Raw genomic sequence first — 23,261 nt, 5'->3', positions numbered from 1 at the left:
CATGTGATTCTCCACACAAGAATACTGGAGTGGTTTGCCATTTCCTCCTCCAGAGACTTAACATTACCTGGAAACCTTTCCTTCTGTATTCATAAGGCTCCCTCCTTCAGTGCTTTTAAGTCTGTTTTCAAGTGGTGCTTCCAAGGAGAGGACTTTTTATTCACTGTCTAGTCACTTTCTATCCTTTTTAATTTTATTTTATATTTTTATTCAAAGAGTTTTTGTAACATATAGGCTTTTTTCAAATAATGAAAAAATAGAAATCTGCACTGCATACTGAACTACTTAAGAAATGGAATATTGCTAAAACCACTGATGTACTTGATTGCTCCTATCGAATTCCTTTCCCTCCCTCCATGTCCACCCTCACCACCATCTCCAGGGAGATATTTTGTCTCTCTGTTGTTCTCAGTGTCATTCCCTGCTCGTCCCATGAAAACTACACTTCCTAGGATTCTTCGTTTAAATTGGCTACCTGCTTGATTTAGTCAGTGGAAGACACTTGGAGGATACTGAAGGTGAGAAGAGGAGAGAATCTACAATATTCTCTTCCCCTCTCATTGTTTAAGGGTGCATCTCCATCACTGCCTGAGAATGAATCCTCCATTTGCAGCCCCCTCTGGAAACAGTATACCTCAAGGACTCTGCATCCCCAAAGAGAAGACCCCTGTGAATTCAGCTCCTACTGGGTGGTTCCAATTATTGGTTTCTTGTGACGCAGTCTCACACCTCCTCCCTTTGTCTCTCTGATCTTGAAGATGATAGTGGCTTCCATTGCTAATCTGTTGATTACTCACCAACCCTTTTGTAAATCCTCATTTACCCCAAGATTTCCATATCTAATTCTCTATCTTAAATTCCTTTTTATTGCATTTTGCAGAAGGATCTTCCCCACTTATTTCTACTGATTTCCCCATTTATTACTATTAGTCATACAGTCTCTTGATTTGTTTGTTAATTTCCTAACTCACCAATTAGATTTTGAGCATCATGAAAGCCAAGACTTTGCTTTTAAAATTTTTACTTCTTGCTTCCCTGGTGCTCAGAGCACTGAATAAATATTGGCTGAATGAAGACATAATAAATGACTTCCATTAATTCTCCCCAAAGTATCTCCATCCCTGTTTTTATAAATGAGGTCAAAGATGCTCCAATGTTAAGTAATTTGCCAAAGCTAGTGAATGGAGAACCAATTCCAAGGCACAGGCTTACTGAACTGCAAAATCAGACTTGCTAATTGTCATGCTACACAGCCTGTTTCTGTACAAACAGAATGGAGAAGCAGTTCTGTTTGATGTTCATAGAAGAACCTCTTGATCTTTTTCAAATAAAAGTAATCCTAATATTTTTATCAACACTTTATATACTTATCTTTCTCTCCTGACATATATTAATCATCTGGATAAAATGGAACTGGATAAAATGCATATCACCCGTGGCACGCTTCTAATAAATGTTGTTTCCCAATCACTGCCCCAAGGGAAAGTAGCACTGTTCAGTTCAACATACCTCCTCCGCGTCTCTACCCATACACCCATCTCCTTCTAACTCTTTGCTTCATCATAACTAAGTAGTCCTTTACTTCAGTACTATTCCTGAGATTCATCTTTGTTTTTATAAATAATTACCTAGCATTCAAATGTATCTCGTCCGTAGAGACAGAAACACATTATTTGTATGAAAGAAAGCAGGGAGGTCTAAAGTACCAGAGACCTTTTGACGTCCTTCCATATGAAATCAAAAGTGCTCAGATTGACAAAGGCCTCTAAAAATACATTTGGGCATGAACGGACAAATAAATAGAAGTCCGTTGAGTGCAATTCTCAGTATCCCTCTCTAACACACTTTCTAAAAATGTACTTTCCATTTGAAAACCCCACTGATTAGCATGCAAAATACTTTCCTACATTCTTCTCCTTTAGTTTAGAAGGAATTGGTATATGGAAGTGAAACCCATATGCTATCTGTTAAAAATAATATGGTTTAAATAATGTCATTTGATCTAGTGATTTGAGCTAGTATTTTGCACTGTGGATTTATCTATTTAGGAAAATTCTCAGCCATTATCTCTTCAAATATGGCTTCTGTCCCACATCTCTCTCTGTGATTCTAGGATACATTTATGTTCATTTTGCTGTTTTTTTCTATGTCTTTTATTCTCTCATCTTGATTTTCCGTTCTTTTGTCCCTCCATGCTTCATTCCATATATATATATATATAAAATTTATTTCTGGCCTATCTTCAGGTTTACTAATTCTCTGTTTAGCTTTATCTAATCTGCTTTGAAACCCGTCCACTGTTTTGTTACTTTTCACTTATTGCATGTTTAGTATAATCTCTTTTTTAACCTCCTTAAACCACTTAAAATCATTTTTATCATTTCCAGCTTTCTAACAAAATTCTCCACCTTGAACATGGTCAGTATAGCTACTAGTCACATAATCTGTATGGGTGTGTGTGTAAAATAGAAAATAATATATAATAATAAATAGTATATATAAACATGCATTTTAGATTTTAAGCATATATAACTATATACAATGCACACATTGTACTTTCCCATATATACTTTTATTCCCTATATATAATTGGAATGAATGTATGTGTGTATACATATATATACACATGTTAGAGAAAATGCATTGTTTGTTGGCGGGTGTGACTTAATTTTTTTTGTTGTTTACTTTACAATATTGTATTGGTTTTGCCATACATCAACATGAATCCACCATGGGTGTACACGTGCTCCTCATCCTGAACCCCCCAAAAAATTAAATAATCTTGGCTGAAAATCCTGGCTATGACACTTACTAGATGTTTGTGAGCAAATCAGTTGGCTTTCTTTTATAACCTCGGTTTCCTCAAATGTAAATGGAATAAAAATGCATGTCTCAGAGGTTTATTGTAAGAATTAAGAGTCATAATATGTGTGATCATTATTAAGGTTTCTGACACACATTGAGCACACAAAAATTGTTTCTTTAGTAAGATAAGATATGAAATGATATAATTTAAAATATCATTTGCTGTAGATAATGGTACTATTTTCCCTCAAGGCAAATAATATAGAAAGAGGATAGCCTTCAAAGTCAAATGTACATGAGCTCTATCTCCTTGGATCACCGAGCAGCCATCTGTGTTACCTCGGACAACTTACTCAGCCTCTCTGTCGCTCCATTTTTGGACAAGTTACTCTGTTGCTCCGTTTCTTCAACTGAAAAAGCATTCATTTAACATGCAAATCTTGCAAGATTGAATGCCATATATGCGTAGTTTCTGTCATAATCATATTCTACTCTATATTTTCAAATTTTCACGTTTTGTTAATATTTGTAATTAGTATGATTGAGTTTTCGGGCAACTTAGAAAGACAAGTAACAAAATTTTAAATGGTTAAATGTTTCTCTGTTTTTTCCCCTTTCGATAAAGTTTTGGACACTTTACCCACCGTGCGGTATCAGGATACCATGAGTACCATCCTCACGTGGATCCAACAGTCAGAAACCAAACTCTCGATACCTCAGGTTACTGTCACTGAATACGAGATCATGGAGCAGAGACTTGAGGAGTTACAGGTCTGTGACTTTTTATAAATCTTGATACACCTCTCAAGTCTTGCTCATCTATCAAGCAGTCACATTGTTATAACTTTAATACAATACTAGAATTAAAATAATCGTGGCAAGTATGACAGTTGGCCAGCTGAAAAAATGAAGGCTATAAAAGCATAATATTTAATGTATTTGTGCCTCTCTCCTTAAGATAAAGATTCCGTCTTTGAAGACAATGATATGATCTATGCATGAAATATATTCTTTCTTGCTTAGTGTGTATTTTCAGAAACATAGATTTTGATTATTATAAAAGCTCTGGTATTATTTCCTCCCCTTTGCTTGCTGACTTATAGCTCATATTTCCAACCAGAAAGTAGTAAAATTAATGTAGTTTTAAAATTAGTTTTAATTTAAACTCATTTTATGTAATATTATAATTAGTTTTTGGAGTTCTATTAAGTGTATTTTAACAGTTTTATATTAGGAAATAAAATGCTAATATTGGAAATGAAAGATGTAATTTGTATGAGATTTTAGGATGCTTTCCTACTAATTCTGAAAAACCTGTGGTGTATATCTAATCACATTTTATTTTGTAAGGCATTAAAACACATTTGTGTATTATATTTTAAGAGCTGAGATAATATGTCCACGTTTTCTGAATTAAGAAAACAAGTTAAAACTTTAACTTTGTTGTATCAGGAGTTCTGTTTTGGGAATTGAATATTATTTATTAAAAAAATAATTTTAGAAGTATTTCTTCAAAGAAATCTCTAAACATTTCCCAGTACACATCATCCTAATTAAACCATTTCCTCTTCTATAATACAAAGCAAACTATAACTGTTTAATCTTTTTTCCTTTTTATGTTGTTATTTACAACACCTGGAATAATTTTAAAATTTACTTCGAGAGTTCTGTGACTTAATAGAACTATAAATGTAAAAGAACACAGCAGTACACAGGTATAGCGATTAGGGGAGTGGGTTAAGTATATAAGAAATGTACACAGATGAATGGAAGAGTATATTTCCATTCATAAAGCAGTGATGAAGGGACAATTATAACTATCATTGAGAAACTGAATTATTAACTTACTGAAAACAATGAAGTCAGAACCTTGTGTCAAATGTTACACCAAAGCAAACTACTACGTAGATTAAAAATTCAAAAACTTTTTTTTTTTTTTTTTTTTTTTTACAGAGGACAAAGGAATAAATTTATTTTCAATATATCATGTATTTTTCTCCTGCAGTAATTTCTTTTCATATTTTTTTTTCTAATTTTATTTTATTTTTAAACTTTACATAATTGTATTAGTTTTGCCAAATATCAAAATGAATCCGCCACAGGTATACATGTGTTCCCCATCCCGAACCCTCCTCCCTCCTCCCTCCCCATACCATCCCTCTGGGCCGTCCAGTGCACCAGCCCCAAGCATCCAGCATCGTGCATCGAACCTGGACTGGCAACTCGTTTCCTACATGATATTTTACATGTTTCAATGCCATTCTCCCAAATCTTCCCACCCTCTCCCTCTCCCACAGAGTCCATAAGACTGTTCTATACATCAGTGTCTCTTTTGCTGAAAAAAAAAAAAAAAAAAAAAATTCAAAAACGTTTTAATAGGCATACATTTTGTAGAAAATTTTAATAAAACTCTTTACATATATATGATGGGGAAGCACAAAAATCAGTGGAAGTGATCACAGCATTGTAAAAGTACCAGAGCCAATCCTAAAGAAAAACAAAAGAAGGAAAACATCTGTCTGAGTAAGTCATTAATCAGGTAGTCACCATAAAAAGAAATGATGACTATTATTACTATGAAAAACTGTAGCTCAAAACTGTAGCTCAAATTGAAAAGGATGTACAAATTTACAGAATGGGATATCATTTTACATATGAAATTGCAAAAATAAATTATACATAAATGAATATAAGAAAACAGTCAGATATAGTGAATATACCAGTGGTTGCCAGAGGAGAGAGGGGCAAATTGAGAGCATGGGATTAAGAGGTACACACTATCATGTGTAAAATAAGTAAAGTGCTGCACTCAGTATGCCAGCAAATTTGGAAAACTCAGCAGTGGCCACAGGACTGGAAAAGGTCAGTTTTCATTCCAATCCCAAAGAAAGGCAATGCCAAAGAATGTTCAAACTACTGCACAATTGCACTCATCTCACACACTAGTAAAGTAATGCTCAAATTCTCCAAGCCAGGCTTCAGCAATACGTGGATCGTGAACTTCCTGATGTTCAAGCTGGTTTTAGAAAAGGCAGAGGAACCAGAGATCAAATTGCCAACATCCACTGGATCATTGAAAAAGCAAGAGAGTTCCAGAAAAACATCTATTTCTGCTTCATTGACTATGCCAAAGCCTTTGACTGTGTGGATCACAATAAACTGTGGAAAATTCTGAAAGAGATGGGAATAGCAGACCACCTGACCTGCCTCTTGAGAAACCTGTATACAAGTCAGGAAGCAACAGTTAGAACGGGACATGGAACAACAGACTGGTTCCAAATAGGAAAAGGAGAACGTCAAGGCTATATATTGTCACCCTGTTTATTTAACTTATATGCAGAGTACATCATGAGAAACGCTGGGCTGGATGAAGCACAAGCTGGAACCAAGATTGCCGGGAGAAATCTCAATAACCTCAGATATGCAGATGACACCACCCTTACGGCAGAAAGTGAAGAACTAAAGAGCCTCTTGATGAAAGTAAAAGAGGAGAGTGAAAAAGTTGGCTTAAAGCTCAACATTCAGAAAACTAAGATCACGGCATCAGGTCCCATCACTTCATGGCAAATAGATAGGGAAACAGTGGCTGACTTTATTTTTCTGGGCTCCAAAATCACTGCAGATGGTGATTGCAGCCATGAAATTAAATGACACTTGCTCCTTGGAAGGATTGTTATGATAGACCTAGACTGAATATTAAAAAGCAGAGACATTACTTTGTCATCAAATGTCCGTCTGGTCAAGGCTATGGTTTTTCTGATAGTCATATATGAATGTGAGAGTTGTACTATAAAGAAGGCTGAGTGCTGAAGAATTGATGCTTTTGAACTGTGGTGTTGGAGAAGACTCTTGAGAGTCCCTTGGACTGTAAGGAGATCAAACCAGTCCATCCTAAAGGAGATCAGTCCTGGGTGTTCATTGGAAGGACTGATGCTGAAGCTGAAACTCCAATACTTTGACCACCTGATGCAGAGAGCCGACTCATTGGGAAAGACCCTGATGCTGGGAAAGATTGAGGGCAGGAGGAGAAGGGGACGACAGAGGATGAGATGGTTGGATGGCATCACCGACACAATGGACATGGGTTTGGGTAGACTCTGGGAGTTGGTGACGGACAGGGAGGCCTGGTGTGCTGCAGTCCATGGGCTCAAAAAGAGTCGGACACGACTGAGTGACTGAACTGAACTGAAAAGAGTAGAAAAGTTAAAATTAATTTATACAAGTAATAATGAAAAATGGTTAAAAGAACTACAGAAGCAGTTAAAATCTATGTTTTTGAAGATTACTTAATGACATCGGACAAGGTTCACAATAAATTGCTTAGCTTAAAATGTATGTGCATACTATGTATTGTGTAAATAATCAAGTGTAACATTTAATAAATAAAATAAAAATAAATTTAAAATAACTTACATATCATGAAGTAAATATTATACAACCATAAGATTATGTGTTTTACATATTATGTGTATGTGAGTATAAAATATGATCAGCTATTTAGTAAAAAAAAAGACCTGGAAATTTATCTAAAAACAGTTGTATGTAATGGGTATTTTGTCCATTTTAAAATCTTAAAGCTTTATTAATTTATAACCAGAAAGTAACATTTAAATAAATATTGAATAGAGCAATCCTAAACATATGCTTCCTATTATAAGGGGTGGAATAGATTATACAGTACAAATGTGAAATGATGTTTGTAAATTCTCCCAAAAATTATCTGAAAATTTCATGGTAATACTACAAAATAAGAAACTTCCGTTAACTGGCATGAGTAAACTATCTATATGATTTAACTTATTCAGAGCTGTGTTATCACATATATCAATCTTATTTAGTTATATTTTTATCTATGAAGATTAGAAATTATCTTACTAAAGGCTTATAATTAAGTTTACTTATAATTAAGTTAAACTCCATTAATTGAATCATAAATGCAGTTATTAATATACAAATAAAATGTAATAAAATTAGATGAGCTAAAGTTCTTTGTTTCAGTAAGATACAGTTTTGTATATATTCCACTTTGTTGATAAGAATAGGCATAGATTTATAAATACAATATTACTAAATAATGTGTAAATTATTCTTATGATTGAAAGTAGAATTTAAGTTGCTAATTATTTCACATCTGATGTTACATCATTTATTATTTTAAATGTTTGAGCCACATAGCTTTCATTTTAAGTACATTTGATTTATCTGAAACTCATCAATGAAATTGAACAATTAAACTCATTAATATTCATCAATTAGTATAAAGTCACTTTCTTTTTAATTTTGAGGCTTTACAAAGCTCTCTGCAAGAGCACCAAAATGACCTAAACTATCTCAGCACCACTGTGAAAGAGATGTCAAGGAAAGCACCCTCTTATATAAGCCAGAGATATCAGTCAGAATTTGAAGACATTGAGGGTCGGTGGAAGAAACTCTCTGCCCAGATGAATGAACGTTGCCAAAAGCTAGAGGAGCAAATGGCCAAACTCCGAAAACTTCAGGTAATTCAAGATTTTACTTTTTATATTGATTTTTATTTGTTTCTCTCCTAATGGTGAGTTATACAATTAAAAGCCATAGTCCCTTAAAGTCAGTGATAAGGCCAAAAGATACAAATTTGTCTCGAAGGACAGTAGTTTGCTATTGATTTTAAGAAGGCATTAAGAGTTCTGTTTCTTTGATTTTCTTTAGAATTAGTTTTTTCCCACCATTACCAACAGGAATTAAAAAAACTTTTCAGCTCAATTCAAAACCCATTTTCTTTTTAGTCTTGTTATCCTGTAAATAATTATTTAGCTTATGAATAAGGCTTCTCTGGTGTCTCAAAGAATCCACTTGCGATGAAGGAGACTGCTTGCAGTGCAGGAAATATTTTTTTTTCCTGAAAAATACATTGTTATTTTGGTTGTAAAAAAAAAAAAATATATATATATATATACACACACACACACACATACACACACACAGGCTAACTCACATATGTCGGCTTTAATTGTAACATGTTATCTAGAGCTGGGGGACTTGCTTGTTGGCTCAGTGATAAAGAATTTTCTGAGTGAGTGTGTGTGTGTGTGTGTGTATTTGTTGTTGTTCAGTTGTGTCTAACTGTTTGCGATCCCATGGACTGCAGCATGCCAGGCTTCCTTGTGCTTCACTGTCTCCCAGAGGTTGCTCAAATTCCTGTCCACTGAGTCGGTGATGCCCCCCAATCATCTCGTCCTCTGTTGTCCGCTTCTCCTGCCCTCAATCTTTCCCAGTATCAGGGTCTTTTCCTATGAGTCAGTTCTTCGCATCGGGTGGCCAAAGTATTGGAGCTTCAGCTATAGCATCAGTGCTTCCAATGAGTATTCAGGACTGATTTCCTGTAGGATGGACTGCTTTGATCTTGCAGTCCAAGGGACTCTCAAGAGTCTTCTCCAACACCGCAGTTCAACAGCACCAATTCTTCGGCACTCAGCCTTCTTTATGGTCCAACTCTCACACCCATACATGACTAATGGAAAAACCATAGCTTTGACTAGACTGATCTTTGTTGGCAAAGTAATGTCTCTGCTTTTTAATACACTGTCTAGTTTTCTCATAGCTTTACTTCCAAAGGGTAAGTGTCTTGTAATTTCACGGCTGCAGTCACCATCTGCAGTGATTTTGGAGCCCAAGAAAATAAAGTCTGTCACTGTTTCCATTGTTTCCCCATCTATTGCCATGAAGTGACAGGACCTGGTGGCATGATCTTAGTTTTTTGAGTGTTAAATCAGCTTTTCCACTCTCCTCTTTCACCTTCATCAAGAGGTTCTTTAGTTCCTCTTTGTTTTCTTCTATAAGGGTGGTGCCATCAACATATCTGAGGTTATTGGTATTTCTCCTGTCAATCTTGATTCCAGCTTGTGCTTCATCCAGCCTGGCATTTCATACATATTCTGCATATAAGTTAAATAAGCAGGGTGACAATATATAGCCTGGAAGTACTCCTTTTCCTATTTGGAACTAGTCAGTTTTACAGGTCCAGTTCTAACTTTTGCTTCTTGACCTGCATACAGATTTCTCAAGAGATGGATAATGTGTTCTGGTTCCCATGTCTTGAAGAAACGTCCACAGTTTTTTGTGATTCACACAGTCAAAGGCTTTGGCATAGTCAATAAAGCAGAAGTAGATTTTTTTTTTCCTGGAACTCTCTTGCTTTTTCTATGGTCCAACGGATGTTGGCAATTCGATCTCTGGTTCCTCTGCCTTTTCTATATCCAGCTTGAACACCTGGAAATTCTCAGTTCATGTAGTGTTGAAGCCTAGCTTGGAGAATTTTAAGCATTACTTTGCTAGCTTGTTAGATGAGTGCAATTGTGTGGTAGTTTGAACATACTTTGGCATTGCCCTTCTTTGGGATTGGAATGAAAACTGACCTTTTCCAGTCCTATGGCCAGAGCTGAGTTTTCCAAGTTTGCTGGCATATTGAGTACAGCACTTTGACAGCATCATCTTTTAGGATTTGAAATAGCTCAGCTGGAATTCCATCATCCCCACCCATAGTGATGCTTCCTAAAGCCCACTTGATTTCACGTTCCAGGAAGTCTGGCTCTAGGTGAGTGATCACACCATTGTGGTTATCTGGGTCATTAAGATCTCTTCTGCATAGTTCTTCTGTGTATTCTTGCCACCTCTTCTTAATATCTTCTGCTTCTGTTAGGTCCATACCATTTCTGTCCTTTATTATGCCCATCTCTGCATGAAATGTTCCCTTGGTATCTCTAATTTACTTGAAGAGATCTCTAGTCTTTCCCATTCTATTATTTTCCTTTATTTCTTTGCATTGTTTACTTAGGAAGGCATTCTTATCTCTCCTTGCTATTCTTTGGAGCTCTACATTCAGATAGGTATAGTTTTCCTTTCTCCTTTGCCTTTCACTTCTCTTCTTTTCTCAGCTATTTATAAGGCTTCTTCAGACAAGCATTTTGCCTTTTTGCATTTCTTTTTCTTTGGGATAGTTTTGATCACTACCTCCTGTATAATGTTACAGACCTCTGTCCATAGTTCTTCAGGCTCTGTCTATCAGATATAACCCCTTGAATCTGTTTGTGTATGTGTGTGTGCATATATATATATATATATATATATATATATATATATATATAGGGTGAGGGAATGTCCCTGTTGATGTAGTGCTAAAGAATCCACCTCCACGCAGGAGACGTGGCTTCGATCCCTGGGTCAGCAAGATACCCTGGAGAAGGAAATGGCAACCCACTCCAGTATTTTTACTTGGAAAATCCCATGGACAGAGGAGCCTGGGGGGCTGTAGTCCATGGTCTCACAAGATTCAGACATGACTTAGTGACTACACCACCACCACCAAATAAAAAGTTATCTGTCATGTAATATACATAATTTCATCAGCATATTTCACTTGTAATTTTGTATATAAAATTGATCCCATCGCCTTCCACAAACCAACTTCCACTGACTTAATTTGTTTGAATAGTGCCACCGAATTACCCAAGCATTAGTAAACCAACAACTGCACTGTAGTCTAAAGTTTAAAACATTTGGTGATACAAGTGATATTTCTCTTATGTGGTAAATTATTGCAAAAAATGTTAATGTTGGAAAGAAGCTTGATGCAAGCATGATGTAAAAGCATCGGAATAGCACACTTCTGGTTTTAAATCCCAGTCAAGCTACTTAGTTGTTTTTTCTTACTTTTCACAAACCAAAAGACCTAGCAGTTTTAAATTATTTTTTAAAGCACAACATCCACAGTGATGACTCTCAAGTTATGAACATATGCATACATGCATACACATACATACACATATAAAAACACATTTTTGTCTGTGCTAGTGGCAAAAGAGGGTACAGTTACATGGTCCTTGCCATCAAGGAGCCCATGTCTGGCAAAGGAGAAAGGAAAGTGTATCCATTTCCTATTGCTGCTGTAATAAGTTGCTGTAAATTTAGTGGCTTGAAACAGCACACATATATTGTGGTTCTAGGTATCAAAAGTTCAATATCAGGCTCAGTGGGCTAAAATCAAGGTATGGAGAGGGCTGTGTCCTTTCTGGAGGCTTTAGGAGAAAATTTATTGCCTTGTCACTTTTAGTTTTGGGAAACTACAATCTTGCTCATGTTTCCATCTTCATCTTTAAAGCCAGGAGTGTAGCACCTCCCAATTTCTCTCTTACACTCTTGCTTCTATCTTAATAAGAATCCTTTGATCATATTGTGTCCATTTGGATAACCCAGGATCATTTCCTTATCTTGATATCCTTAACTTAATCACATATGCAAATTCCTTTTTGTCATGTAAGGCACCATATTCACAGCTTCCAGGGATAAGGGCCTGAAATCTCAAAGAGTCATTATTTAACCTAGCATGGTAAGTAAATAAAACAGTGCATAGAACATGGCAGTGGAAAGAGAAGAAAAGCAACATATCCTGGGAAAAGGAGTTGCAATATGTTCTTGGGATATGAGTTATCTGACTACACCTTGAACACGTAGAATTTAGGCACCTAATAAAAGATGGAGAAAGAGTTCCTGACAAAATGGAGCAGCATGTTCAATTATCTGAAAGTTGTTCAATATTGGAGAGGTAAAAGTTATGTCTGGAGATTAATAAAAGAGGTGTTTGGAGAAGTAGTCTGAGACTAGATCATGAATAAGTTGGATGCCATGCTTTGGAATATGGATTATAATCTAACCATGATGAGATTAAGCATAATGATAATGTGGAACTATTATTGATACTTCAAGAGGAGGGAGATAAAATAATATCTGTTTTTTTTTAAACATCACTTTGAGAAGAAGAAGGAGGTGAGAAGAATATTGGTACCAATGGGGAGAATGGGTTAGAATGGGGTGAGACTGAAGTAGATACCAGAAAGAGCTAACGTAGTAGTCAAGGAGGCAGTGGTAAGATCTGAACTGGGACAGTGGCGATATGGGCCAAAGAGCAAAGCTAGATTCAAGAAATGTCAGCCAGATAATACTGCTGAAATCTTTAGATTTAGTCAGATGCTTTTAAAGTCATTATTATGTGTCGTATTGAAGAGGGAAATTTCTGATTAGCACACATTTTGAATAGAAATCTAATTAAGAAGGGACAAAATAGCTCATCTGGATAGCATAGTTGAATTGTAGGCAGATAAAGAAGTTTGACAGACCACACACTTGAAATGTAGCCCTAAAAGGAGCAAGAAAAATGGCATTATGTGAAAAAAAATTAATGGGTTATATTTGGCTATTTACAAATAAATAAGGATGACATTTTCCATTTGATCATTACGTCAACTTGGTCGAGCAAAACAGGAATTAAAAGCACAAGTTTTCTTTCTTTAAAGATGACAACATCTTGGTCTGAAAGTTCTCCACTGGAGGGGCTATTTAAACTGTCAACTGTAGAAAACAATTTGTGGAAGTTCACGTTTAGGGAGGCTATAAAGACACTATTACATTGAGTTTATTGTTCATAGTTTGTTTTATGTACTGTAAGGGCACATTGTTAGTATTATCATGAGTTGTTTTGTAACTTAAAATTTCTCTAGAGGGGGATATGATTTAATGTTCTCAAGAGTAACATCATAAAACCACATTTGGTAGTAATTTTTTATTTTTAACAATAGCAGACTTCATACGCCAGTGCTCATACAGCAGACCATAAAAATGCAGTCTTAGTGGAAATATTCTTTTCCTGAAGAGCTACTTAGAGATATTCTTCAACCATGGGAATTGTTCGCGGGCTTGTGTTCAAACATATCATCATGATGAATTGTGTCAAGGGAAATCAGCACCCCAATAATGTGTTAAAATGGGTCTCTGATTCCAGAATCACATAAAAACACTGAAGAAGTGGATGGCTGAAGTTGATGTTTTCTTGAAAGATGAATGGCCTGCCCTTGGAGATTCAGAAATTCTTAAAAAACAGCTGAAGCAGTGCAGGGTAAGATTTTTTTATATGACACTTCTCTATATGAAGACTTTGATATGGAAATTATTATTTAATGATATCAGTGGTTCTGAACCAGGGGCAATTTTGTCCCTCTAGGGGACATTCAGCAATATCTGGAGACATTTTCATTTGTCTCAACTTGAGGTGGGGTAGATGCTGTTGGCTTCTAGTGGATAGAGGTCAGGGATATATCTTAATATCCTACTATGCAAAGAACAGCACTGTACAACAAATAATTACCCCATCCAAAAGGACAGTAGTGCCAAGGTTGAGAAACTGGGCTAAATAAGAGAGAAATAGACAAAATATTGCCTTTTATTCAACACTCACTTTAAAATATTATTTTTATATAGCATGCAGTTTAAGCTAAAGGTAAATGATTTTTTTGAGCTACTTGTTATATCCTATTACAGATTGTCAGTAAAACGATGTTGCTCTTTCCATGTATGTCACATTGTGGTATAATACAAGACATATTTTGAAATAATATTTATTATGCCATTGTCATGCAGTAGGAAGAGAACAATCTAGCTCTTTCAAGAACTTTCTATGTGAGTAAAAGCTTTAAAAGCAAATCCATTTTATCAGTAACCTTCACAGCATCTTGCTATAAACTGCTGCAGCATACTATGCTGGAAAATCAAACCTCCTTCAAAAATAGTAATTTATAAAGCTCATCATTGTTGCACTGTTTTTGAACATGAAGTATTAAGTTTATTTACTTTGTACGCAATGGCACCCCACTCCAGTACTCTTGCCTGGAAAATCCCATGGACAGAGGAGCCTGGTAGGCTACAGTCCATGGGGTTGTGAAGAGTCAGACACGACTGAGCGACTTCACTTTCACTTTTCACTTTCATGCATTGGAGAAGGAAATGGCAACCCACTCCAGTGTTCTTGCCTGGAGAATCCCAGGGACGGGGGAGCCTGGTGGGCTGCCGTCCACTGGGTCACACAGATTCGGACACGACTGAAGCAACTTAACAGCAGCAGCAGCAGCTAATTTTAGTAGACTATAGATATATAATTCCCCATTTCATTCATGCCATAAAAATTGAACATTTTTTGTAGCATATATTTCAGATGTTAAAGGGCAAAATTCATGTGTAGTGTCATGATTCCTAATTATATGTTTCTGTGTAGCTGTGTTGCATTTCTAATTGTTGTGGTAACTTTTTCAGATAACTTAAATTGTTTCCTTAGCTTTTAGTCAGTGATATTCAGACAATCCAGCCCAGTCTAAACAGTGTCAATGAAGGTGGACAGAAAATAAAAACTGAAGCGGAGCCAGAGTTTGCTTCTAGACTGGAGACAGAGCTCAGAGAACTTAACACTCAATGGGATTACATATGTCGACAGGTATGTCCCATCTCTTTTACGTTGGCTTGCTTCATTTTAATTATGATTTCTTAATGTCTCCCTTCACCATGGCTCTTTTAAAAAGTTCAGTCTCTGTGTTGATGCTTTAAAGCATGGTTAAGTAAAACTAGCTTTTGTCTAGCATATAAATTATTTTCATAGTATATATATTGATAGTGTATATTCATCTTATTGGAAGTCCTAAAATGATCTTATTGAATACAGCTGTCATTCTGAACAATAAAGCCCTTTTCTTAGGCATTGTTTTTTTTTGAATCTTTTCTCCAAACGACTGCATAACTTAATACATGTAATTGGATCAACAAAGATAGTTTACAATTCTATACTTGATACAGAAATAAAATGAATGAGTAATGCATGCATATGTACAAATATAAATATGTTTCGCTTTTGATTGTAAGATTGACGAATTTGGCTTCTTCAATACATCTCTTTCAATAAATAGATTAAGATTGGGAAATAGTTGAGAAGGGCTTAGTAGAAAAAAAATAAGATAAATGTACATTCATATCTGAGTTCCTCATTTTTATATGGAGGAGTGTTTTATGGATATTTATTTCCAATTTCAAGATTAAATTGCAGAAGAGTAAATATTACATACAAGTAGCATACATCAAATACTTCTGGTTCAAAAGTGAAATTTTGACCTAAAGCAATGATTACTTTTTAATACACCAATACCTTTTTTGAAGTTAATGAGAGGTTTCATTTTATGTGTATTAGCATCAGTCAGTCTTTCATTATTTCTAAGTAACCTTTCAAAGTTGAAAAGAAATCATGCCAAAAGGCAAAAACTAAATTTGAAAAAGAAAGAAATTGAGCCGAGGAAAAGTCAAGGCAAGTCACCCAGCTAATACCATCACTGACAAATGCTCAACTGTTCTATTAACTCACCGATGAGATAGCCCGGGGTCAGCTAGCTTGCATTCTTCTCCTGGAGTAAGTCAGTTCTAGAAGGGATGTTAAGGAAAAAAAATATTACTTAGAAAATAGATTATATCATTGATGTTTTCCTGGAAGGCCAGTATGAAAAGGGTTTGTTTGTTGAATGTTTTTAATGGATGAATAGAAAGAGCAGCACCAATTTATTTAGAGCAAGGGAGGAAACAATAGCGAAAAAAAAATCTTTATGAGAAAATGGGTGGCAAAGAAGAGTCATTAATTTTCTTATAAAGCACAGTGAGGATTTACTATTCATGCCAAATACAATGGGGAGCTATTAGACGTTTAGATATAGGAGTGACATCATGTAAATATTTGCTGTATATTCCTCTTATATGAAAAGACTGAAGGGGCATGAATGGAAGCATGTAGGAATTACAGTTGTTCAGGTAGGAAGTAATACTGGCAAATAACAGGGGGGATATTAGTGAAGATTGAGAGACACAAAGAAATTTGAAATGTATAATCCTCTTGTGACACTCTGTTTGGTTGACTGTCCAAACCTCTTCCAATAATTTTCAAAGCTCTTCCACAGAGACAGAGGTGATTTGAATTCTTGTTGCTCTGTTTCATTACTGTTTATTGTTTTTATGTATATTTTCCCATTATACAGTAAGTAGCATGAGGAAGGGAGTGTGTTATTCTAGGCAAACTGAACCAAAGTGCTTGTGTCAGTCAAACTTTGTAGAAATTCTGTACTTCCTGGCTACCTCCAGCAAGCTTATCCCACTCAATGTGATCATTTATTTTTCTTGTTTCTTCTAACCAATTAGGCAAATTCTTCGTTCTTGCATTTTTGATCAGGGCTTTCACACTCACTTCCACAATCATTACTCTTACTGCTAACAACACATTCCTTTCTTGATTTTATGTTTTATTAGACCCTGTTAGAAATGGCAGTACTTGATGAAAGATAAGGCTTGTGGAACGTTCAGGGTGACAGGGAGGGAGGGATGAAAGCATATTCAGAGTTTTCTCTTTTGAGCAACAGTGTTGCTCAAATGAAAGACGGAAAAACTGTGTGCTAAGTAATGATGCTAAAGCTGAAACTCCAGTACTTTGGCCACCTCATGCGAAGAGTTGACTCATTGGAAAAGACCCTGATGCTGGGAGGGATTGGGGGCAGGAGGAGAAGGGGACGACAGAGGATGAGATGGCTGGATGGCATCACTGACTCGATGGACGTGAGTCTGGGTGAACTCTGGGAGTTGGTGATGGACAGGGAGGCCTGGCGTTCTGTGATTCATGGGGTCGCAAAGAGTCGGACACAACTGAGCGACTGAACTGAACTGAACTGAAGGGAGAAACACAATTGACCAGTTTGGTAGAATGATCAGTGCTTCTACTTTGGTCATGTTTATTTTGGAGGAGTATACAGTCAAAATGCATCTGGAATTCAAGTGGGGTATTTAAACTGAGCATATGAACTATATACACAAAAATAAAGATAACATCTATGTAACTCCTATCTGACAATGAAAGAATTTGTCAGACCCACCCTCCCTCTGAATTTTTTGCTAAATTAGATGAAATAAGAACTCTTATGGATGGGCAAGACTTCCTTGTGGATGGACAGGCAAACAATGTGTATGGGCAGAGACTCTGGAAGCAGGTTGCCTGGGTTGAGATCTTGCCCCCACCATAAGCTACCTCTGTGAGCCTGGAAAAGTCACTTTATCTCTGCACTTCAGTTTCCCAGTCTTTACAGTGTGATGATATTACTACTTACTTTATAAGAATTTTAACATTCTTCTATAGTTAAATGAGTCTGTGTGTATAAGCTGTGTAGATCTATATCTAGCACAGAGTAACCATTATGTAATACTTGTTCAATAAAATAAACAAGGAGAGATGAAATAGACATAAAGCTGCCTATATAAAATTATAAAATATGTGTAATTTCTAAATAATGTATAGATATATATTTTAATTATTGGTGACTATAAACTTAGAGTTACCAAGAAACACTGGATTGAGTGGCAAGGCGGGTGCCATTCTGGCACCTTGCAGATCATTATCTTTCTCTGATTCAGTGCATCTTTTGGGTTCAGTCATCCACAGACCCCCAGGTCACTCTGCCTCATTTCTTATGTATTTTAACACCTAACTCACGGTTACTCCTGTCCTAATTCTGGGTGATTTCAATATCTTCTTAGATGGTTCTTCCCATTCCTGAGCCCTTGGTTACTTAATACCCACTCCAGTGATTTTCATCTTCTACCCTGCCTCAGACACACACTCCCAGCTTCATAACCCAGACAATGTCTCTACCAGTAACATCTTTATAATTTCACCCTTAAGCATCCTGCCCTGCAGTCTCCAGCATACACACAATACAGCCACTGTGCAGCCTGTATGGAGATTCCTCAGAATTAAAATAGAGCTGCCTGAGGATCTAGCACTTCCACTTCTGGGTGTATTTCCAAAGGAAACAAAATCAGAATTTCTCAAAGAGATGTCTGTACACCTAAATTCATTGCAGCATTACTCACAATAGCCAAGATAAGGAGACAACCTAAGTGCTGATCAGGGAGAAACACATAAAGAAGATTATGTGTGTGTGTGTGTGTGTGTGTGTACATACATGGATACACACATACATATAGACAAAGGAGTATTATTCTGAGAAAGAAGGAAAGCCTGTGATTTGCAACAACCTGGATGAAACTTGAGGGTATTATATTAGGTGAAATAAATCAGATAGAAAAAAACAAATACAGTCTTATCTCAATTAAACATGGGATCTAAAAAAGCCAAACTCAAGAGAGTAGAATGGATACTAGGGCTTAGAGAGTGAGAGAGATAAAGAGATTCAGGTTAAGTGGTACAGACTTCTCATTTATGATGAGGGAGTTCTTGGGATCTCAGATTCCACAGACAGTGGAGCCTGGCAGGCTACAGTCCATGGGCAAAGAGTCAGACACACCTGAGTGACTAAGCACACACACAGCACATTTACAGTATGGTGACTATAGCTGACAATTCTATATTATATACAGTATTTTATAATTTATTTACATATGAACCTTGCTGGGAGAGTAAATCTTTAATGTTTTCATAATAAAAAGAAAAATGATAATCATGTGTGATGATGAAGGCATTGACTAATCCAGTTGTAATCATTTCACAATGGTGTATGTACCTTAAACAGTGTTTTTATGTCAATTGTATCTTAACAAAGGTTCAGGGGGCGTAGAGTGGGGTCAGGCAATGCTTAATGTTAGATTTACAAATTCTGGAACAGGAAACATGAAGAACTTCCTGTTTTATAAAGCGGTTGATGCAGAGTAATCTGCTGAAACTGCAGGGGTGGATTGGGCAATTTCAGGCTAGACAGTTGGCATCACTCAGGTAATAAAGGTGAAGGAGAAAGTATGATTTTAACTTCAACCTTTTCACAGAAATCCTTCTAAAATGTGAAACCACAAAAAATTAATCTCTTTCTGATCAGTTGTAGAGCAGAATGTTAAATTTGGAAAAGACCTTGGAAATCATCTAGTCCGACTTTTAGGTTAGTTAAGAAGTGCAGATAAATGGAGTGATGTTTCCAGATTCACTTAGCTTGTTAGTGATTGATTGAATCCAGGTATCCTGATTCCAAAGCTGGTATTCTTTCCAGTGTACTCGTTCTGTCACTTCAAAATGACTTCCTGCTTTTCTTTCATTTTAAAATCACTCCTGATCCCTTTCTTCTGGTTTCGTTTTATAGCATCCGTTATATATATAGTTTTTTGCTACAAGTCTTTGGCTAAGTTTTGTTAGTCATTCTAATATTATTGCCACTGTGCCAGCTGCCTCCAAAGATTATAGCAGCATATCAAGTAGAAATTTAACAGCTTGTTTACTTGGGCTTGTTATAGGTTCATTGACTATGCAAAATCATCTTTGTACTTTAGTATAATTGTTAGATATGTGGTTCTAGCTGTTATAATGAAACATACACTTACATTTCAATAGATCAAGTTCTACAGTCTCCTAGGAGAGTAAAGTATTTAAGTAGCTTTAATTTAACTACATTAGGCTTCAGGTAATTGTAAAGTATAAGAAAAATTAACATGAACATGGTACTGCATATATTTTATATTTGGTAAAGTACCATGAAAATGTTGTTTTATTAAAACTATGCCTTTTATATTAAGACTTTAAATTACAGCTGTATTATTTAAAAGATGCATTCTACTTAATCCCAGAGAGAAGAATAACATCATTTGAGTAGAGTTATTTTTTAAGGTAAAAGAGATGCATTATATATTGTAATCCTAATACTAAATTGAAATTTTCCCTCAGTGTGTTACAGCAGAGTACGTTGTATAAGCTATTATAACATGCATGATCTCTTGGGTATTTTAAGTTTTGCTATCTTTCTAGTTAATAAGTAATAAATTCTGTTATAAATTAGTATTTCAGAAACATATGAGACTTTATAAAGCAAGAGTCTCCTATTACACATGCTTTTTTACACCTTTTTTAATGTAAAATTATATACTAGACAGTTTTCACTTCAGAACAGATGTGTCAGTGCTCATTGGTACCCCATTCTGTGTGTGTACATGTGTATCCCACTATTTATTTAACTGATCTTCCGTGAAAGCACCTTTGGGTTTGTTTTCAATATGTTGCTGTCTTCAAAGCTGAATTGAATACTGTACATGCAACTATGGACACATCGTTTTATATGTGGAAGAACAGGCTCAAATTGATGAACATTAAGGCGTTGAATGCATTTTGCCAGTTTACTGTCTAAAAGCTTTTACTGTGGTGTATATTTCCCTAAACAGCTATGAAACCTTTGTTTTCCCACATCCCTGCTCAAACTTGACATTCTAATTAGTCTTTTTTCTAATCTCATATTTGAAAATACAGTAATTTAACTTCATTTGCTATTATTTAACTATTAATGATACTGAGCAAATTTTCACATATATATGGCCTCATTTTAATTTTATTTCTGTGAATTACATGACTGTATCTTTTATTCATTTTCCTTTTTTATGAGAGTTTTCTATAGGTATATGATTACTAAGTTCCTAGTACTCTTGCCTGGAAAATCCCATGGACGGAGGAGCCTGGTAGGCTGCAGTCCATGGGGTCGCTCAGAGTCAGACACGACTGAGCGACTTCACTTTCACTTTTCACTTTCATGCATTGGAGAAGGAAATGGCAACCCACTCCAGTGTTCTTGCCTGGAGAATCCCAGGGACGGGGAGCCTGGTGGGCTGCCATCTATGGGGTCGCACAGAGTCGGACACGACTGAAGCGACTTAGCAGCAGCAGGATATTTGAAATTGTAAAACAGCATCAAAGAGTACAAAGAATTTCTACTTCTATGTATGCCAATAAATTCAGTTTTCCAACTGAAACGTATCATGAAAAAATGTTTTTCTTTACTCTCCATTTGCAGAAATGAATTACCGTATACAACAGCTAAATTGTGGTCTTAGGGGAATCTGTTCATTATGTCAAGTAAATGCTTATATCTTATTTTAACACTTATGGGAAATTAAGTGTATCCAATTGCCATGAGTTATTTTCCTCATTCATGTAAGCTATTTACTTCTGGCTTCATCTTTTCCAAGCTTTCTATTATTTACAGACTCGTCAATACTAGTATAATGATAATGTTTTATGACTTTCAATATTCATGCTTTACTTATTGGTTTGTTTTATGGAAGGTCTATGCCAGAAAGGAGGCCTTAAAGGGAGGCTTGGATAAAACTGTAAGCCTTCAGAAAGATTTGTCAGAGATGCATGAATGGATGACACAAGCCGAAGAAGAATACCTAGAGAGAGATTTTGAATATAAAACCCCAGATGAATTACAGACAGCAGTTGAAGAGATGAAGGTAAAAGAAACCAGATAAAACAAATTGTGATTCTGCACAGTCTGCTCTTTTCTTGGTTTAGTAATAGAGGTTGCTTTTTGATTAATTTAGCTTCAACTTTGATATGCATTGTATAGAATGCTTAAACTTTTTATTTATTAATTTTATGTATTGTGGTCAAAACATAAATATTGATAATCACAGTTTGGAACATTTTCCCCTTGAAATTATGTACTATTAAGAGATTAGACTCAGCTACTCATCAGATGTTTCTAGCTGATGCAAATTCAAACTGGAAAAGTGTCAAAGTGTTGGTGAAATGACAGTTGAAAATGTCAATAGGCTTTGTTAATTTGGTGTTTTAAGGGGTTTCTTACAATTTGGCAGTACTAAATATTTCAGCTGCTGGTCTTTAATATGGGTAAAAGGACTGTATTTACATGAGCTTCTCTTGAAACAGTAAGATAAAATAAATAACATTGATTTAGGACCAAGGAAACTGGCATATAGCTAGGTCTTGCAGGTGAAGCCAGGTAATTGAATCTACACAATGGCATTGTAGTATGGCCCTGGGCAACTCAGTAGTCAGTATAATCCTCTTATTTTTTCATGGGTAAATCATCTCATTTCATAACTTGAAAGTATGAACTGAAAAATAAAACTTGCATGTAAGTAAATCACCTAACTCAGAGTGAGCACTCAATGATTTTCAGCTATAATGATAAATATTATCTTCATGTAGTAGCAATAACATATTATTTAACATTAGCCTAGGTGAACTATTAATAGATATTTGTTTGGTTTGAAGCCTCATGACAGAGCAAAATCATTTTAGAGCCAAACACTTGGGTTTAAAACCTGCTTTGACCCCTTCCGAACTGTGTAAACTTGGGTAAGTCACAAAAACCCAGTGAAAAATCATTCCCTTGTAATCTGGATATCAAAATACCTGCTTTTCAGAATCATGTGAAAGATGAAACATGGAAGTTCTAATGTAATACACAAAATAGATGCCCCAAACTAGTTAATTATTATTATGATTTTTATTATTGCTGCAAGGTAAGAAATTAATTATATGTACTTTATTATATAGTTTATAAGATTATCCAGTGAATATTGTAATTAAGAGCAGAATGTACTGACATGAAGTGAGTACAGATGTTTAACTGTATTTTACAGATACTTAAACTCAGATGTTTAACTATCAGAGGTATATTATGGTTTTAGTTACATGTAGAAAATAAAATTGAAATATAGAAGAATGACTATATTTTGGAAACAGTAATAGTGTCTAGAATATTAAAAGCTAGAAAATCAGTCTCATCTAATATCGTACATCATTTATCATGAAATATTCATAAATTCACGAATTCATT

The 23,261-nt window shown here is 35.6% G+C and overlaps 1 protein-coding gene across 21 annotated transcripts in view; it reads left to right on the top strand.

The window, feature by feature from the left end:
* Positions 1–23,261, top strand: part of DMD (dystrophin) — a 2,667,987-nt gene that overhangs the window by 1,211,099 nt on the left and 1,433,627 nt on the right. For all 21 annotated transcript variants that reach the window (XM_086387503.1, XM_086387509.1, XM_086387510.1 and 18 more), the window contains 5 exons: positions 3,431–3,576; positions 8,091–8,303; positions 13,619–13,732; positions 14,945–15,100; positions 21,736–21,906. In XM_086387503.1, the coding sequence (XP_086243629.1) occupies positions 3,431–3,576; positions 8,091–8,303; positions 13,619–13,732; positions 14,945–15,100; positions 21,736–21,906 (800 nt within the window). The remainder of the gene's footprint in view (positions 1–3,430; positions 3,577–8,090; positions 8,304–13,618; positions 13,733–14,944; positions 15,101–21,735; positions 21,907–23,261) is intronic.

Source organism: Bos grunniens, chromosome X, assembly GCF_055505025.1.
Source record: "Bos grunniens cultivar Pamir isolate PY7600 chromosome X, Bosgru_T2T1.0, whole genome shotgun sequence".
In the NCBI taxonomy this organism is placed as follows: domain Eukaryota; kingdom Metazoa; phylum Chordata; class Mammalia; order Artiodactyla; family Bovidae; genus Bos; species Bos grunniens.
Note: the sequence above shows the minus strand (reverse complement) of the source record. Positions and strands in the feature narration are given on the sequence as shown.